The 16,429-nt window shown below is 38.3% G+C and overlaps 1 protein-coding gene across 6 annotated transcripts in view; it reads right to left on the reverse strand.

Annotated features, from left to right (window-relative positions):
* The window catches only part of NFIB (nuclear factor I B), a 182,480-nt gene that overhangs the window by 7,692 nt on the left and 158,359 nt on the right, over nucleotides 1-16,429 (reverse strand). For 2 of the 6 annotated variants that reach the window (XM_072859930.1, XM_072859929.1), the window contains exon 11: nucleotides 9,843-9,931. The exons of the other annotated variants lie outside the window; for them this stretch is intronic. In XM_072859930.1, coding sequence (XP_072716031.1) covers nucleotides 9,843-9,931 — 89 coding nt within the window. The remainder of the gene's footprint in view (nucleotides 1-9,842; nucleotides 9,932-16,429) is intronic. 6 annotated transcript variants of the gene reach the window in all.

Raw genomic sequence — 16,429 nt, forward strand, 5'->3', positions numbered from 1 at the left:
ATTCAGAAGAAAAACAGCATCATTATGTCAGCAATCATTGCCAAACAACTAACACCAGAACTGGACATACAGTGTGCAAACACATGCTTCTTCCACATTTCATTGTATCAAGTTTTTCTCCACACTAGGTGTTTCCACAAACACAACAGCTTACTTGGGAATACACACTGGGATTAGACTGATAAGCTTCGTGATAACACAGCTGAAGACTAAAACCTCTGATACATGTCTTCTGGAGGATGGATGCTGGAAGCTTTCTTCCTTCCCTGTCTTTGGTCACCCCTCCACACTGCTCTCTCCCTGGATGAGCAGATGCACTTCTGTGGCATCGGGTGTAAAAAGGAAAACAGACCCTTTTTCTCTATTTTAAATGTGTACGAAATAACTACATTTCACTTGGCAGATTTATGTGATCCTTTCCATTGCTGCTGTATGAACATTTAAAAAAGAGGTCAACTTATTTTGTGAAATACAGGTCTGAAATCCATGTTCCTCAGGTCTTTTATATTAAAAATAATACAAACAGCTTCTGTCATTTACTCCTGTTTGATACTCTTTACCTCTCTAAACCTGTTAATTTACTATTTTGATTCCTAACAATTAATTTCAGGTGCTCTGTTTTACACACAAAAAAAGTGGAAAAAATTGCTGACCTGTTGTCTCAATGATGGTCAAATTCTGAAGGGAGCAGGACTAATTTTTTTCCTCAAGGAAATACAAGAAATATGAATATCCTGATGTATTTTAAATGCCTGAAGTACAAATATTATTTAATAGGGGTTTTTTTCCCATTGTGTATATTCTTGAAAGTCACCTGAAAATCTGGGAAATTTTAACCTCTTCAGAAATTTAAAAAATCTTGCTATATTTTCAAAATCTAAGATCAGCTAATATGTTTAATTAAAGATTTTTCTTTCCTTTTTTTTAATTCTATTGACTATTACAAATAAAATAAATTCTGTTGTTGGAGAAATAACCCCTTTTGAAATTCAAAAATCACAGTTACACTGCAAATCTTGACATATTCACAAAGACTTAAACCCAGTTATGCATGAAAGATTTGTCCAATATGATCTGATGAAAAGATTATGTTTCAGAAAAAAAAATTCAATACCAGAACCTCATTTAAGAGGCTTAATTGTTTCAACTTATTCTTTATCTTCCTTCATAATTTGTTTTAAAATGCATTTTTTGTTCCTTCCTCTTTGGATTTCAGTGATGTTAAGAAGTAAATTCTGAAATAACAGACACAATGCAAATCGTTTCCAAGCACAGCCATTTGTAAAAACAAATAAAAATAAAAAAACCAAGCAGGTTTGTTTGCTCAGGATCAGTCTGAATACATGTTTTACAGTGCACAGTTCTTTGCTGTCCTATTACATGGGATTTAGTGTTTAGTAACTTTAAACAAAATAGAACACTAACTAAAAGAATGTAAATTTTGTGTGAGGTCAACATGGTGTTTAAACAATTTCTGTTGCAAAAGCTAAATACACAGCTTCCAGGTTATCTTTCTGAAGAATTACAGTGTACTTCAGTGGCTGGATACATGTCTATGTGAATTTTTTCTTTGTTTGAAAATTGACAACCTTCTAATGACTATGGCGGGTGAAGGAAAGCAGTCAATGCTGATAAAGAACAAACTACTGTTTGTAGCAGCTTTCTTATCTACTACTTCATACAGGAGACAGAGATCTTGATTTTGTGGAACATGCTCAATAAAAATAAGTTGTAGCAAGTGACTAATAGGATTGTTGTTGCCATATGACCTACAAATTTAATACAGGTGTTTATTAAACCTTCCAAGTCTCCCACCTTATATTACGACCATAACAAAAATGTGGATTGCAACGAATTTGTCAATGCTGCTTATGAATCCTCAGGGAGTAATAAATCTCCCACGTTAACACCGCGCAGATCCCACAGGAGTTTCGAAGCCTCTCGCGCTGCTTGCGCAGAGCGTCCTGCTGCCCGCCAGGGCCGGCGGTACCAGCAAGGGAGGACCTGCGGGGCCAGGACAGCGACACGCCGTCCGCGTGCGTGGCTGGAAAAGCCACCGCTCCCACACCTCTGAAGGTGGGCTGAAGTCCCTGACCTACACACGCCCGCCGGGCAGTGGGCGGCCCTGCTGGCAGCCAGGAAGGACAGGCTATCCCCTCTGTTTGCCAGCACTTCCTAAGCCATGATCTTCAAGGCTTGACGAGCTCCGGTTGTATTTTAGAAATTAACCTTATCATACTGCAGTTTGATGTAACTCTATCTTGGGCTACCCCAGTCCTGATACCACTGCCAAGTGTTTACTGCAGACAAAAGAGGAAACCTGAATGAAACTTACTGAGGTGAATAGCGCTAATCACAGCACAAAGCTCTGAGAACAGCTGTGACACAAAGAATAACCAAAAAAATAATTTAGGCTCTGCTAAGCTGCATATATACGGCTGTCTATACAACATTCCCACATACCCCATAACATTTACAGTAAATTTAATTGAACTTTCAACTATCATATGAGCCAGGCCCTGCTTTGTAGCTCCCCAGTGCTCCTGCATGCAGCCAAGCCAGACTGACAGCCCAGAAGAGCAAGGTCCTCTGTCAGCTTTCTCAAACCTGCTCTGAAGGGGCCTCTCTGAGCATCGCAGAGTTTAGCTTCTGCCATGGAAACCATCTACGCTCTCCCTGCAGCGCATCCTAGCAGAAGCACCAGTTACACCTAGCAGAAGCACTGCAAAGCAAACTCTGCCTGGGGGCCCACACAGCTGGCAACAGGAGGAAAGGGGAAAACACTTTTCCCTTCACCACAATACCCAGCTGTTTGCGTAAGTCCCAGGTAAATTTCCAACCCTCGGTTTCACGAAAGCAGAAGCAATGCTCTGTCTCTGTTCACTAAGTGACTCAACACGGGGGAAGACAAAATTTTTCCATTGCCCAGGACACAGGCAAGATGGTTGTCCTTGCAGAAGTTAATGAGATGTCCCTCTGTCCACACAGCTTCTCTTTCAGGTAAGAAAGCTTTGTATGTGTGAGTGGAATAAAGCAGGTCTACCCCACCCTCCAGCTCACTGCTCCTGAGGAAATCTATGAGCCTTGCGCTTACAGAGGTTACAATATAAATGCCTGTCCCTTGGAATGTGAAGTGAGACCTCCAAAAAACTGCTCTAGGCTAAGTTTTGAAGGAAATTACATGAGAAGCACCATCAGATATTGCTGTGAGATTCAGACTAGTAGCCTTTGTGAAAGACAGTATGGTTTACAGGACTACTTTCCTGAAGCATTATACCTCTAAGTAATTTCACTGCCAGAAACAGTTTCCTCTCACCATAACTAGACTATCAGGTGTGTTATACAGTCATCAGTTCCCTTTCTATCAATGGCAAGTATAATGTATTTATCTGTTCAAATGTAATAAAATAGCAAAGGAAAATTCTGCAAGCATCCTACAGGGTTAACCTTCTCCATTACAGTTTCCATTACAGTTTTCACATGTTAATTCAATCAAGATTTCTGCCATGATTTCCTCTTAAAGATAATAATTGCTGTTTCAAGAACCTCTGATTAAAATATTACTGGCATGGACCACAAGCAGTACTAACATTAGATGTATATAAAGTCCGCTTTGGAGGTTATAATAACATAAAGAGTATAATAATGTTAAACAATTAACTAAATGCAATAAAAAATAAATCCAATCAGACCTGACTAAATCTGAAGGGTTTTAAGATTCTTATTTTCCACCAGTTACTACCTTCTTTCTATTACAGTTTCAGAAGTCTGTAAGAGTATTTCACCATTTGGGAAGTACACCTAAAACAGTATTTCCTCCTTGCAGCTTTACTACCCTGTGCATGAACACACTAGCTTAGACAAGGTAGATCAGATCATGCCAGGTCAGTCTTCGGACAGAAAAGATAGAAATGCCTTTGGTGTTGAGAGAAGTGGCACTAGCAAGTCACCAAGCAAGGTTCATCTACCTCTGTACTAGGCAAGTGCTCGCCCACACAAGTACAGGGAACTTTACCATTTCTAATTGTTAAGATCGTATGAGCTTTGGAAACACAATTGTGCTAACCTCAGTGCCCTGGCTAAATTCCCACTTGTGCATTTCTGCCAAAAGTATAACCACCCCTCTGGCATCTATTTAATGCGGTACTTCTGTTACCATTCTAAACTGGTATCTGTAGTTAAACAGCTGCCAAATTTCACCTCCAAGGTGAGCATTTATTTCAAGAGATATATTAAATATATCTCAGTTTAATTTAGGATGACTTTTATAGTTTCGTGGGCACATACCACCTATCTAGCAGATGGAGGAGGTAAAGACCTATTGATTTATGCCCAGAGGAAGGAAAAGGAAATTCTGCTGTAAGGATACTTACTCTATTCCCTGCAGACCCCTTTTTGTGATAGTGTTAACAAAAAAAGGTAAGGAAAGATCAGGAAGAGGCCACAGAGCCCACCACTAACAAAGAAAATCCACAGCAGAGGAAGGGCCCAGAGAAATGGTGCATGTCCATGCTGTGCTCTGGACCATGGATGCATGAGTGTTTGGTGCAGGGAGAGGGCCAAAGGAGGTTTGCAAACATTCACGTGCACAGAGGGGGCTATGACCGAGTGGAGGGCTGCCTCCCATAGAGCCAAACCACGGAGAACGTGGGCTCAGCTTTTCAGAGACCAATGGGTCGCCTGTGAAAAACTGACTCTCCACTTTCCACATCTACACCGCTTTTTTCCCCAAATATTACCATTTCAAATTTTAATCTGTTAGATTTTTTTACCTTAGCACTTTAAAGAAGTATGACTAAAAGCTTATTTATCAAATTAGCATGAGTAAATAATAATGCAGATAATCCTAACTGCACAAAAAAAAACCCAACCAAAACCCAACAGTGTATTTTTACTGCTTCAAAAGAAACAATTAAGGTAAGATGATCAAGAAGTAGAAAACTGGAGTAACCAAGGGGTTAAAGATACAGTTTACACTTGGGAATTCTCTATAATATGCTCCTCCTTCCCTAGCCGTGCTGCCAAAAATCATCTGACAGGAAACATAAGATTAAGTTTGTCCTACCTAAGTGAACAAAGAGTGCTCAGAACAGGCAACCAGTTCACTGCAGAGCGGGAACTTTTCTAATCCTGCTGGAATCTGCAGTGCTGCTCAGAAAATATTACTGAAGTTGTTTTCTTTACTTTAACATCTTGCTTCTGGATCATCTCATTCATTTTGGTCACACTGCAGTTCTTGCTGCTTCTCCCATAAAGGTTAACTTAAAGCTCCAAACATAATCATGTGGAAAATGGACATTATTGATTCCTATGGTCCATTGTTCCCCCATTCTAAGTCCCTGAAGTTCAAGTTCAATCTGGAATTACATCATGTCTGGTTTCTCCTGGTTACCAGACGGCTTGAGACGTGACCACAGCTACAGAAAAAACAAACAGCCTTCTTCACGCTTCGGCTCCCCTATCGATTCAAACATAAACTTTTTTTCTTTCTCTCAAGTATGCTTCAAGTATGGAGCATGGTTAATTTAGAGATTAAGTTCCAAATTAGATTATCTAATGGCATCTTAATGGATTGCTGACCCATTTCCTGTGGGATGGCAGCATGCAAGTCTGGCTTGAATACAATTAATTTCTTCGGAAGTGTTCTGAACATGTTTGCCTAGATGGAGAGGAAACATAATGTTCTGCACATCTTTCTGCATTACAGAGTTGGGCGAAACTATGAGAGTTAGCAATTTAAATTGATAAAGACCAGAAATCATTAGTTTTTCTTTCTATGAATACTTTTTACTTTTACAGGACACTTCAGCATTTTTGTTCTTAAATTCTAATGAATTGATACTTCTATTCCAAAACATTGAAGGGGGGGGGGGGGGGGGGGGCAGGCGCAGCGGGCAGAGGGTATGAACCATTGCTCTAACAGGTGTCTGTGTTTGCCAAAACGTGCTTGCCACAGCAATGCTGCTGTTACTTTAGCTATGTGTTTGCACGATACCAAACACACGCAACGTACTGTGCTACAAAAGCAGTCTGCACCCATTCTCAAGTCCCCTCCTATTTCTTTCACAAAACAGAGATTATCCCACTTGATTGCCTTATCAGCATTATTATCATAAACCCGGAGTGGTGCTGGGGGGAAAAAATAATGCTTGGAAGGCTGAACACCCTTACAGCTAGAGCTGAGAAGGAAATTCAGCACTCTGAGAACAGAGCTCCCATCAGCATCTCCAGGAACAAACCAGCTGTTGTACTATGCTTATGTGTCAAGATAACAGACCGAAAGCAGGAAATGCTAACCTAGTGCATTTGCCTGGGTAGTGTAAATGGAATGTTACAGTAACAGTTAACCCGTAAAACTAACACAGAAAGATTGTTAAAAAAATATATAAATAACAATATTTGGGAATAAAAATATATTTTCCAATAGCTGAGCTAAAATGTACACTTTGGCAATGAAAATTTGCTAGAGTCTGTGAAAGACTTGCAAATACTCAACATGCTCTAAAAGAGACCCATCATGCCAGCTTTTATGAGTGGTCCCACTGGAATTAGTATCAATGGTGTAATGAGTGGCTGGGATTCAGGCTCAAGCTCTTGTTTTCAGACTTACACACACACACTCACTTTTTCACACTCTCACTCATGTCTTAAGTTTACTTGTTGCATATGCTCTTGCTCTCACGTAGGGACTGAGACTGTATTTTCCTAATTGAGGCTTACCGATTTCAGATTTTCACAGCTTCCCCTCACCTTCTGTCCATAGGAAAATGGTTATTATCACGGAACTGTGGTTATGAAAAAATAAGGGGTTTGGTTTTTTTTTTTTTAGTGGATTCTGAGTATCTTCTTCATAGGTACAGCAAAAAATTGACCCAAATGATCTTAAAAGTACTTGAGAACTTAATTCTATTGATGTGCTTAAATATTGTTCAAAGTTCAGCAGGTACAATAAAATATATACCATCAATGCTGTAAGTAAGCAACAACAACAAAAAAAATTGTAGATCGTTAGGGTATCAGGAGCAAATTAAAATTACTACTTCCAAATACCTTACCAAATAACTGGGTTTTTTCCCTTTTTTTACAATGCTCACAGGATGTTTTATATAAGTATTTCCATTAAAGATACTAGACTGTTTCATTCACCTAAGCAAAGTATTAATCTAGTTTTTATTATCACTATTCCTTGCAAGTCTTCTGGTTTTGAAGAAAATGGAGCATCAATGACTTTAAGTTTTGTGGTTTGGGGGCTTTTTTGGTCTTGTATTCATACTCTCTTTTTTTTTGCAAAGTTCAGTCTTTTGCATATGGACCACCACTATCTTATACCTGGGACTTTAAATGCCAACAGTCACATAATTTTATAAGGAAAAAAAACCCCAGAAAATGTATTTTAAAATCTGTGTATCATATTTTGAAATCTGTGCATCATATTTTGAAATCTGTGCATCATATCAGGTATGACAGGCAGCTACTAATAAGACAAAACACACAGAAAAACCAGAGGTTTTATCATTCACTCTCCCCAAGTTTCCAAGGTGTGGTTCACCAACAATGCTCCATGACAAAGCTTTCAGCTCGGCCACCTCTGCTACCTGATTTCTGTAGAGACAGGTCAGCCAACATTGCCAACTTTTTTACCTTCTTGAGGTCAACAATATTTCTGAAAAATCAGTATACTTAAAATAACCATGAAGGCCTGCTGTAAAAGGTCAGATCAAGTGCCATCAAAATGAGCACTGCAGATTTGAGGAAATCACACAGTCAAACATTTATCAAACCATTTTGTGGGGGAAATTTGACTGTCTGGACTAGAATATATTTCTTTGCCAATGAGCAACAATTCCTTTTGCAATATTTTTTTTCTTTTAGTGTTAGAAGGGCTCACTGCTCCTTAGTCTGTGCAGGTATCATTTCTCTTCTTAGATCCTCACCTACATGGGATTTGAAGAATGTTGTATTCCAAAGCCCAAACCCTAAAAGCCATCTACCTAGGGAGAACTAGCAGTTTGTTTCTTTGTCCTCCAAAGCTGTGCTAAATTCAAGGCCAAGTAAGCATAGCCTAGGCCTGTAAAGAGATGCCCGTGGCAGAATTTGTGCCCAAGCTCATCTGGCAACACTTTTGTACGTTGGTAGGGTCAAAGCGGCAGGCAGCACTCTGGGAGCGACCTGCAAAGCAGTTTTGTCTGTAAAGGTGAGTGGATCATGGAGCGTGCTTGTATTCATCACCGAAGTTTCCTTGGTCATCACCTAGAAATCTTTTTCCTCCCTTTCCTTGCGTTTCATAATTTATGCCCAAGGGTCTTGTGTGACGGGTACTGAAAAACAGAATTCAGCAAACACTGGGACAGTGCTTCAGTCAGTATAAACTGACATTGCTTTAAAGGGGGCTCGAGTCATGACTGATTAAAACCATTCAAGGATATTCCTAGATAGGCAGTTGTGATATAATTTGCTAATGCCTGTCAATGCCCTGAAAAAGCAACACCCTTTGTAGTGGGAGAATAAATCACTCCGTCTGTGCTATAGTAGCTAAGTTTGGATTTGCTCTTGGCAGTACATTGAAAACTGTGGCAATTACTGCATGATGGGGATTAATAATGTGAATCACAGCCCTTGAGGAGATGAGGTGAATCCATTAGCTAATCTTCCATTGTGCCATTTCATCTATAAGGCAAGAAATGACACCACCTTGCTTTTCAACCACAATCCTTGCAGATTTTAAATATTATTTCAGAAAAATTGCAAAAAGGAAAAGTAAAGAAAAAATATTCAAGGCATTTAAACTTCAGATTTGTAAGCGGCACCAATTTTCAAATTCCATAATTACCCTTCCGAGTTGACACTCAAAAACCCCAAACCTTCTAGCAATCCATAGTACAATACAGTGCATCAAAAGGCATTTTGTACATAATACATATCCACAGTCACACACATACTTACACAAACTATTCAGAAGTACGTATACTTTCATGTGCACACAAATGTCCAAGAAGTATTTAAAATTATTTTGAGAGTGAGTAGCTAATATTTTGTCTGACAGGCTCCCAACCTGCAGGCTTTACATATACAACCCCCATTAAATGTTGAGCATTTCAGATGATCCTGCACATGAAAGAGGTGAAAAAACTGGTGTATCACAATTGTGCTGATTTGTTTACACACCTATTCAGACACACACACCTCTACTGTTACCATAATTCATTATATACCAAGAGATAATAATGAGTAATTTGTTAATGTACCAAGGGTTAACGGGTTTTATTGTGTTTGCTTTTTTTTCCTACAAAAAGAAACTCTCTTCTGTGTAAAACATTCCTAATTATTCTATTATTTAGTTGAGAAATAAGATGGTTTATATCTTACCTTTATGTACATGTTAGTGACCTGAATCTACACCAGCCAATTAGTCAGAAAAGTCTCTACGAATGGTACGGTTATTCATTGTCCAAAACCACCACCACCTCAGACATTTATTATTATACTTATCTATACCTCTAACAGCACTATTTTCTTTATGTTAACCACTAAGCCCCCCAAAATATGACCTTTAATTCTGCAAGCGACATTTTCATTTTTACAGCCTAAGATCAGTATTCCCTTAAATTTACAAACCCTTCGCATTTGACAGCACAGCATTGTCATTCCAGGTGCTTAATTAAGGTAGTTTCTAAATTCAGCTTACACTAAAGATAACCTGAATGTGTACGGGAGAAATGTTACACACATGTTTTGATCAAACGCTGCCACATATTCCTCTGGAGTCCTGCTAAAACAGATACTGTAGCTCAATGCAACTTTTTTAGAGGTGGTGTTAGGGGTGGAAATAATTAAAATGTTACCTTTGCCAAGTAATTCCCAATGTATCCTCACTGGCACTGGGGTATAAATGCCTGCCGTTTTGATTCATGGTCCAGTCACAAATTCTCAGCTGTCAATTGAAACCTAGCAGTCAGATATGGATCGAGCAGTACTACAGTTTTTAGTATTTAAATGAATACATGCAAACTAGTACTGTACATGGCAAAAGCCTTACTTTCCCAAGAAGTAACTTTAAAAAATAAAACAAAGAAAAATAACTTATTCTGAGAAATAAATGCCTATAGATTTGCTTAAGATAATGCTACTTTAATACGCTCCTCTATTAATAAAGCATAAAAGAGTAACTAGTGTTTAGCACATAACAATTAGCCATTATTAGATTACGAACTGAGCTGGAATAAAAGGAAATGTTAATATTCAATAGCGAGATACTTTAAGAAAGGAAATAAAAATGCTGTTTTCTCTAAGCAATGCTCTGTATAATGTGTATTAAGTAAAGGTCAAATGTAATCAATACCTTGTAGCATGCATTTCGTGAAACATAGAAGACATGCAATTTATAGAAAACTTGCCCAAATTAAACAAACTATGTCCTTATCTTGCTATTTAAGAAGGGTAAAGGTATTTTGTAATTGAAGTTTATTAATCTAGTGTTACTGAAAGTGGTATTACTTAGCAAGAGGTGATAAAATAATCTAATCTTTCTTTAGGCTCAGAATAATAGCATTTAAAATACTTTATTGCATTTTAATATAGTGAGGAATGTACTAAATGTTAGCTGAAACAAATTCTTCCCAGATCCTCAAATAATCAGTTCTGCCTTCACGGATTGTTCAAGCAACCCTCTATAGCTCTGTTTATTTAACAGCTGCCCTACAGCGTTAGCAGATTTATTGAAAAGATATACTGCTTATTTTTAAGTCTAAGAAAGTGAACTTATCTGGCTTGTGAAGAAAACATACATTTTAACCTCTGTATAGTCATGCTGTACATAAATAGCTGTACCATTATATATGATACAGCACTCTGAATTGAAGATAATGTTGTTGCTGAGTTTAACTGCATTCAATGCATTTTAGTTTTCTCTATCCGTATTCACAGTCTTTAGATAGCACAGGCTACAGCAAGCAAACTACAATAAACTAGTTTCACAGGAGCACAATTAATTGCAGTCTTTTCCTGAAAAATACAAATGCTGAGGACAAGACAATATTGCAAACCTGACCGTGTCTGGCTGTTAGACTCACAAGCTTCCTGCTGTTAAGGTCTGAGAAATGGAAATGTTAGTCTCTGATGTTTTCATAGGCATTGTTTCTTGTTTGTTATCTAAAGAACTCCAAGGGACCTTCTAAAGGCCATTAAAAGCATGACTAAACCACATGAAATTAACCAGAAAAGGAAACATGCAGTCAAAAAGTTTGCTAGAGGTAACTGTGAATAATACGTTAAATATGTTTAAAGAAAGGAGTAAGTAAATATTTGGTTTAGTCAGTATATAAAACAGTATTGTAAACCCGATTTTAATATTGAAGACATAGTAAAATATGTCAGCTCAGTTACTCAATGTACAGTGTATGTATTTCTGCTATAATCCTTAAGAATGTCATCATCTTCATTACAGATGCATATCTTAAAGCTTTATAACTTAGCTATAAAAACTCACTTCCAGCTGAAACACAAGACTGAAAGGTTAAACCCCCCCTCTTTTCTTCTTTCACAAAATATAAAATCTACGAATAAAAGCCCTTTGCCTGATTAGAACCATAAAAAATACTAAAATCACAAACTTAGTGTCACCAAATGATTTTATGCACTTAGGTCTAGCTCAAAAATCTGGCAAGCACTTAGCTTGCTATAGAACCTGATTGCATTTGCCATTTGGGGAAAACAGTAAGGGATTGATACATTACATTTTAGTAAATCAGCTTCTGCACTAAATCATTATATTCTTCCCACAGCCTGTATGAAAACTTTCCACATGTACAGTTAATGTGTTACATTTATCATTAAGAAAGCTCCAAAAAGAGCTTTTCAAGCATATTTCATAAATGTTAGTAATGACATACTTCATATTATACACAGTCATACATACCTCAATACATATATATCTAAATACTGTAATGGTAATAATAGAACATGTGCATTTTATATATATGCTGTAGACACATACACATACATGTATATGAAGATTCATGCTACACCAGACTTATAGTTAGTGTAAACTGTAGCGCTATTCACTGCACCAACTGTGCCATCCTTGCGGTACTGACACCTGGAACAACAGCAGGTCTCTATGACAATGGGTTCTGTGATAAGCCCAGGACTGCATCAGCTGTGCTGAAAACCACCGTCCCAATGTTAAAAACTATTGCTCCACACTACTCAGCAGGTTCACATAGCTGCCGTGTTGTCTTTAAAAACTAACCTGCCGGGAAAATGGTCTTTTTCTGCCTCACATAAAATTTCCTCTCCCAGATCACTCCTGCTTAGAGATCAGGATGCCTAAGATTTAGAAATATACTTTCAAAAGTGTGTAGAAATATCACTTTCAAAGTCTGCATCTGCATCCCTCATGTGTGTTGAGTGCTTTCCAGGTAAAAAGGCTGGAGAAGCTTAAAAGAGCTCTACAAGACCTGGCTTCATTTGATAGAAGAAGACGTCTGTTCACAGCAGCAGTGGGAACACTGCCCTTGGAGGATGTCCAGACAGCCCAGTAGGGAAAGCCTGGGGGCACAGACCTGACACGAGTACCAAGCTTTGGAAGGATGTAGGGCAATTTAGTACAGTATTTTCAGTGCTGTATGTTGTCTGGAGTTGTGCTGAAAGCTTTCTGGCTAGTTATAGTCCTCAGAGTAACTTAAGTGACCTCTAAAATCATGTCACGGTGTTAGCTGGAGACAAGAAGACACATTCACTCTCACCCACAGTAAGCCACCTAAAAGAGTTTCTCTGCAGGACATGTGAAAGGGAGAGGCAGGAAACTACTTGAGGGCTACTTGAGAAAACTCAAATTGCTCAGTACAGGGACTTAAGAAATAGTCCTCATGAGACATTTACTAAATGCTAAAAAACTTTACTAACTTTCTCAAAAATATGCTATGAATGCAAAATACATGACCTGATTTGGCATGTGACATGGTGAAAAGTCTTTCCTAGAAGCCTGTTGGACAGGCCTGCTCTTCAGTCCGATGGCTTTGTCGTTTTCAGCAAGGCAAGCCACATGAACCCCACTTCAGTAACACCTTCCATCCATGAAACATTATCAATGATTTTTTTAATTATTTCTCACCTAACCACACAGAAAAAGAACATGGGTCTGTATTCTGAAGAGGAAAAGGATGCCCAGCCTTGCAGCAGATGGGGAAACCTCACAGGCAGCCCAGCCATTTCCTGACACATTGAGCTGCAGCGGTCTCTCATCCCTGCAATACGTCCTCACGGCTACACTCATGAAGTAGCAGAGAGCACAAATCCCACTGCAAGTGCTTCCCCAGGGAGGCAGGGCAACTCCCTCACCCACCTCAGCTGTGCCATGGGAAGGGGCCACAGGCCCAGGCAGAAGAAGAGCAGTAGACCAAGTGCTTCTCCTAACTCTTCCACCTGCCTGAAAGTCATCCACCTCCCTGCTCCTGTTCTGCCCTCTGTAAAATGCCAGGAAGGTGATTTTGGTTCTTTCCAGCGCTGTGAGACGTACTGATGTGAAGTTCTACCCAAGAGCTGGATTTCACTGTAGCTGCCTTTTTCAGTTTAAACTGGGCACCTTCCAAGCACAACCATCCTGCAGTTTGAAGTATGCACATCCTACATACATTAAAAACCCGTAGTCAACAGCTCAATCTTTAATCATAGTCTGAATAATTTTTACGGGTTAATATTTAAGCAGATTTGGTATTCTCCTATTTAAAGAGTCTAAGACCAACATTCATTTCAAGCTTCTGTGATTGCTAGTGAAAGTAGATAGGTATTTCAAAAAGTGTAATAGGAGACTGTGCTATAGCTTCTGTTAGTTGAGAAAAGCCCATAAAACTTAACATTTGCATATCGCCATTGTTTTGACTGAAACTTCCTTTAAATGTGTTTCCTTTCCAGCAAGCATATGTGAAAGGTGACCTCTTATCCATTTACATACCTCCCTGGTGGTCATGTGACCCAGTTTTACGTCAAACTGTCAATTACGATAAGGGACACAATAAGAACAGCTTAAGTGTTGACAACCTGTTTCCTGGCGTTACTGAGAGGTTCTGTTTGAGTCCACTTGTGTTCTTCTTTCAGCCTTCTGCTGAAAGCAAAAGCAACATCCACCCAAAACATTTTGCAAACAGATACTCTGTGGTCAGTGCACATTTAAGTTTACAATTTCCATGATGAATAGTATGAAGAGAACTTCATTTTGAACTGTGTGATTCAGTAACTAAAGGATGCATCTGGTAAGAACAACTTAGAGGCAGGGCAGTCAAATGTAGGAAATAAAAAGTTAATGCATTTTAGAGACATGAGGTGTTTCTTATTACCAGGTACATGGCAAATGTCTCACTCATAAATGTCAAAACTATGTGAAAATCATGCATACAGCACACCACACACAGAAAGTCCAAGCTCTAGTGAAAACCATGCCACTGTATTAATCAGTGCAAAGACTAGAAGAGTTCACTAGCTCCTCAGTAACTGGGCCAGCATTAGTTAGCACATTTTACTGTAACAGACAGGAAAGTTCTAGAGGTCATTGTCTTCACAGACCTCAATAGCTATCTCATTTATTTGTATTTTCTAATTAAAAATAGAATCACCCATACAAGGTTCCAAAGTGCATTAAAATTAAATAAATGGCCAAGAAAGAAAACCTGTCAGTTACTTCATTCATTCCAACAGAAATCTTATTATTTGTGAATAATCTGTATTTGCAATAAATACAAATGTCCATCTATCCATCCATCCATCCATCCATCCATCCATTTATCTTTTTATATTGTTTACACTGGTAAAGTGCATGACTAGTATTTCTGGCAATATTCTAGCTTTGTAGCCAGAAACAACATCAACCTGTCTCTAAGTGTCTATCATTTCAAGAACATAATAAATTCATGAAGTTGAGAACAGTAACACAAGGAGGGTACAGAAATGCCATCACATAACCATGAGAATTCTGATCATTAAGACTTTGTTCCTGAACTAATGATTTCTCCATTAAAATTATTTAGCCAAAAGAATGGAGACACAACTAGAAGCTGGCAAGGGACAGTGTCCACTTGTAGAAGATTGAATTTGACTGAGTTTCCTCAATTTGTTGCTTTTTCCTCTAGTCTAGGCTTGGAAAACACAAATCTTCTGTAGATGCAAATCAGAGAAATAAGGGGGAAGAAGGGTGCTCCCATATAATCGTGAAGATTATCCAACTTTTCTTCTATGCGCAATTCATTTAAAATGCTTCTCAGCACAGATGATGAGCACCAAGTACTAGATTTTTCATAAAATAATTCCACCAACCACCAAGAGTAAAATTAAGAAAAACTCTCTCATTCAGGTTATCAGTTACATTATCTGATCAGGTTATCAGGTTATCTGCAGTTACGTTATCAATACTTAACAACTTTCAGAAGCTGATGCTGCATCAAGAAAAGCAAACCAAGTGGTCATTAACAATATGTAACAGACAGCTGGGGGGGCTGACATGACTTTTTTACAAAAAAATAAGATACATGTGACTCTCTAGATGCCACTGAAGCAAGAGATATGTTTTGTAACTATTCATGTCACAGCATAGAAACACCTGGCATTTCAAGGTAGGTAACAGGAAGACCCACCAGCAACTGCAGCAGAAAGTGGACTGCATAGTTATAATTCCTCATTAGAAACTTCTCTTCCTAACTATCAACATAGCATGCTAAGTAATGCATGTAACAGCATATTTTTCACAGTATCCAGATCAGTAAAAGCAAATAAACTGCTCCCATTGGTGCTATTATGCACTGTCTTTGAAAGTTGTATTCAGTGCTTCCTGTCTAAACGTGAGTATTCCAGGTAGGTTGTGCTATAAATTGTTTACTGGAAGTTCTAGCAAACTATCACTTTGTCAAAAGACTCCATGTAAGTGCATGTTGCAGAATACATGTGCAACTTTTAAATTTATTGTGGTTACTGTAATTTAAACAGGCTACATAATGGTTCTTTTTAACAACAACAAAAAGTACTCAGCAGTACATGCCAATATTCCTCATAACCAGAGAGAATAAATCTTCATAAAGACTCCTCCAATGAAGTAAAAAATGTACCGGTGACAATATTTATTCTTGAAGGGTCAATGTGCATTACAGGGTATGGTGATCATTTAAAAGACTTCTCTGGAACTAAAACCATTGGCTTCCTAATTTAGAATTTCTCTCCACTAATACAAAATGATTGATTGCCTTTATTTCACGTACCCCTTGATTTTTCTTTTCATTCATCATGGGCTACTTTAAACTAAATGTATTTAAAATCTGCCACAAGAAGAGTGGTCTCTTTTAAATTGTTGTAAAGTAATGAAAGGACATAGTAAATCAATCTCATTTCTGCCTTACGAAAGGATAACCTTTGCTCTATTAAAGTTTAGACAATCTCAGTGCTCTAC

This window comes from Ciconia boyciana, chromosome 4 (assembly GCF_034638445.1).
Source record: "Ciconia boyciana chromosome 4, ASM3463844v1, whole genome shotgun sequence".
NCBI lineage: Eukaryota > Metazoa > Chordata > Aves > Ciconiiformes > Ciconiidae > Ciconia > Ciconia boyciana.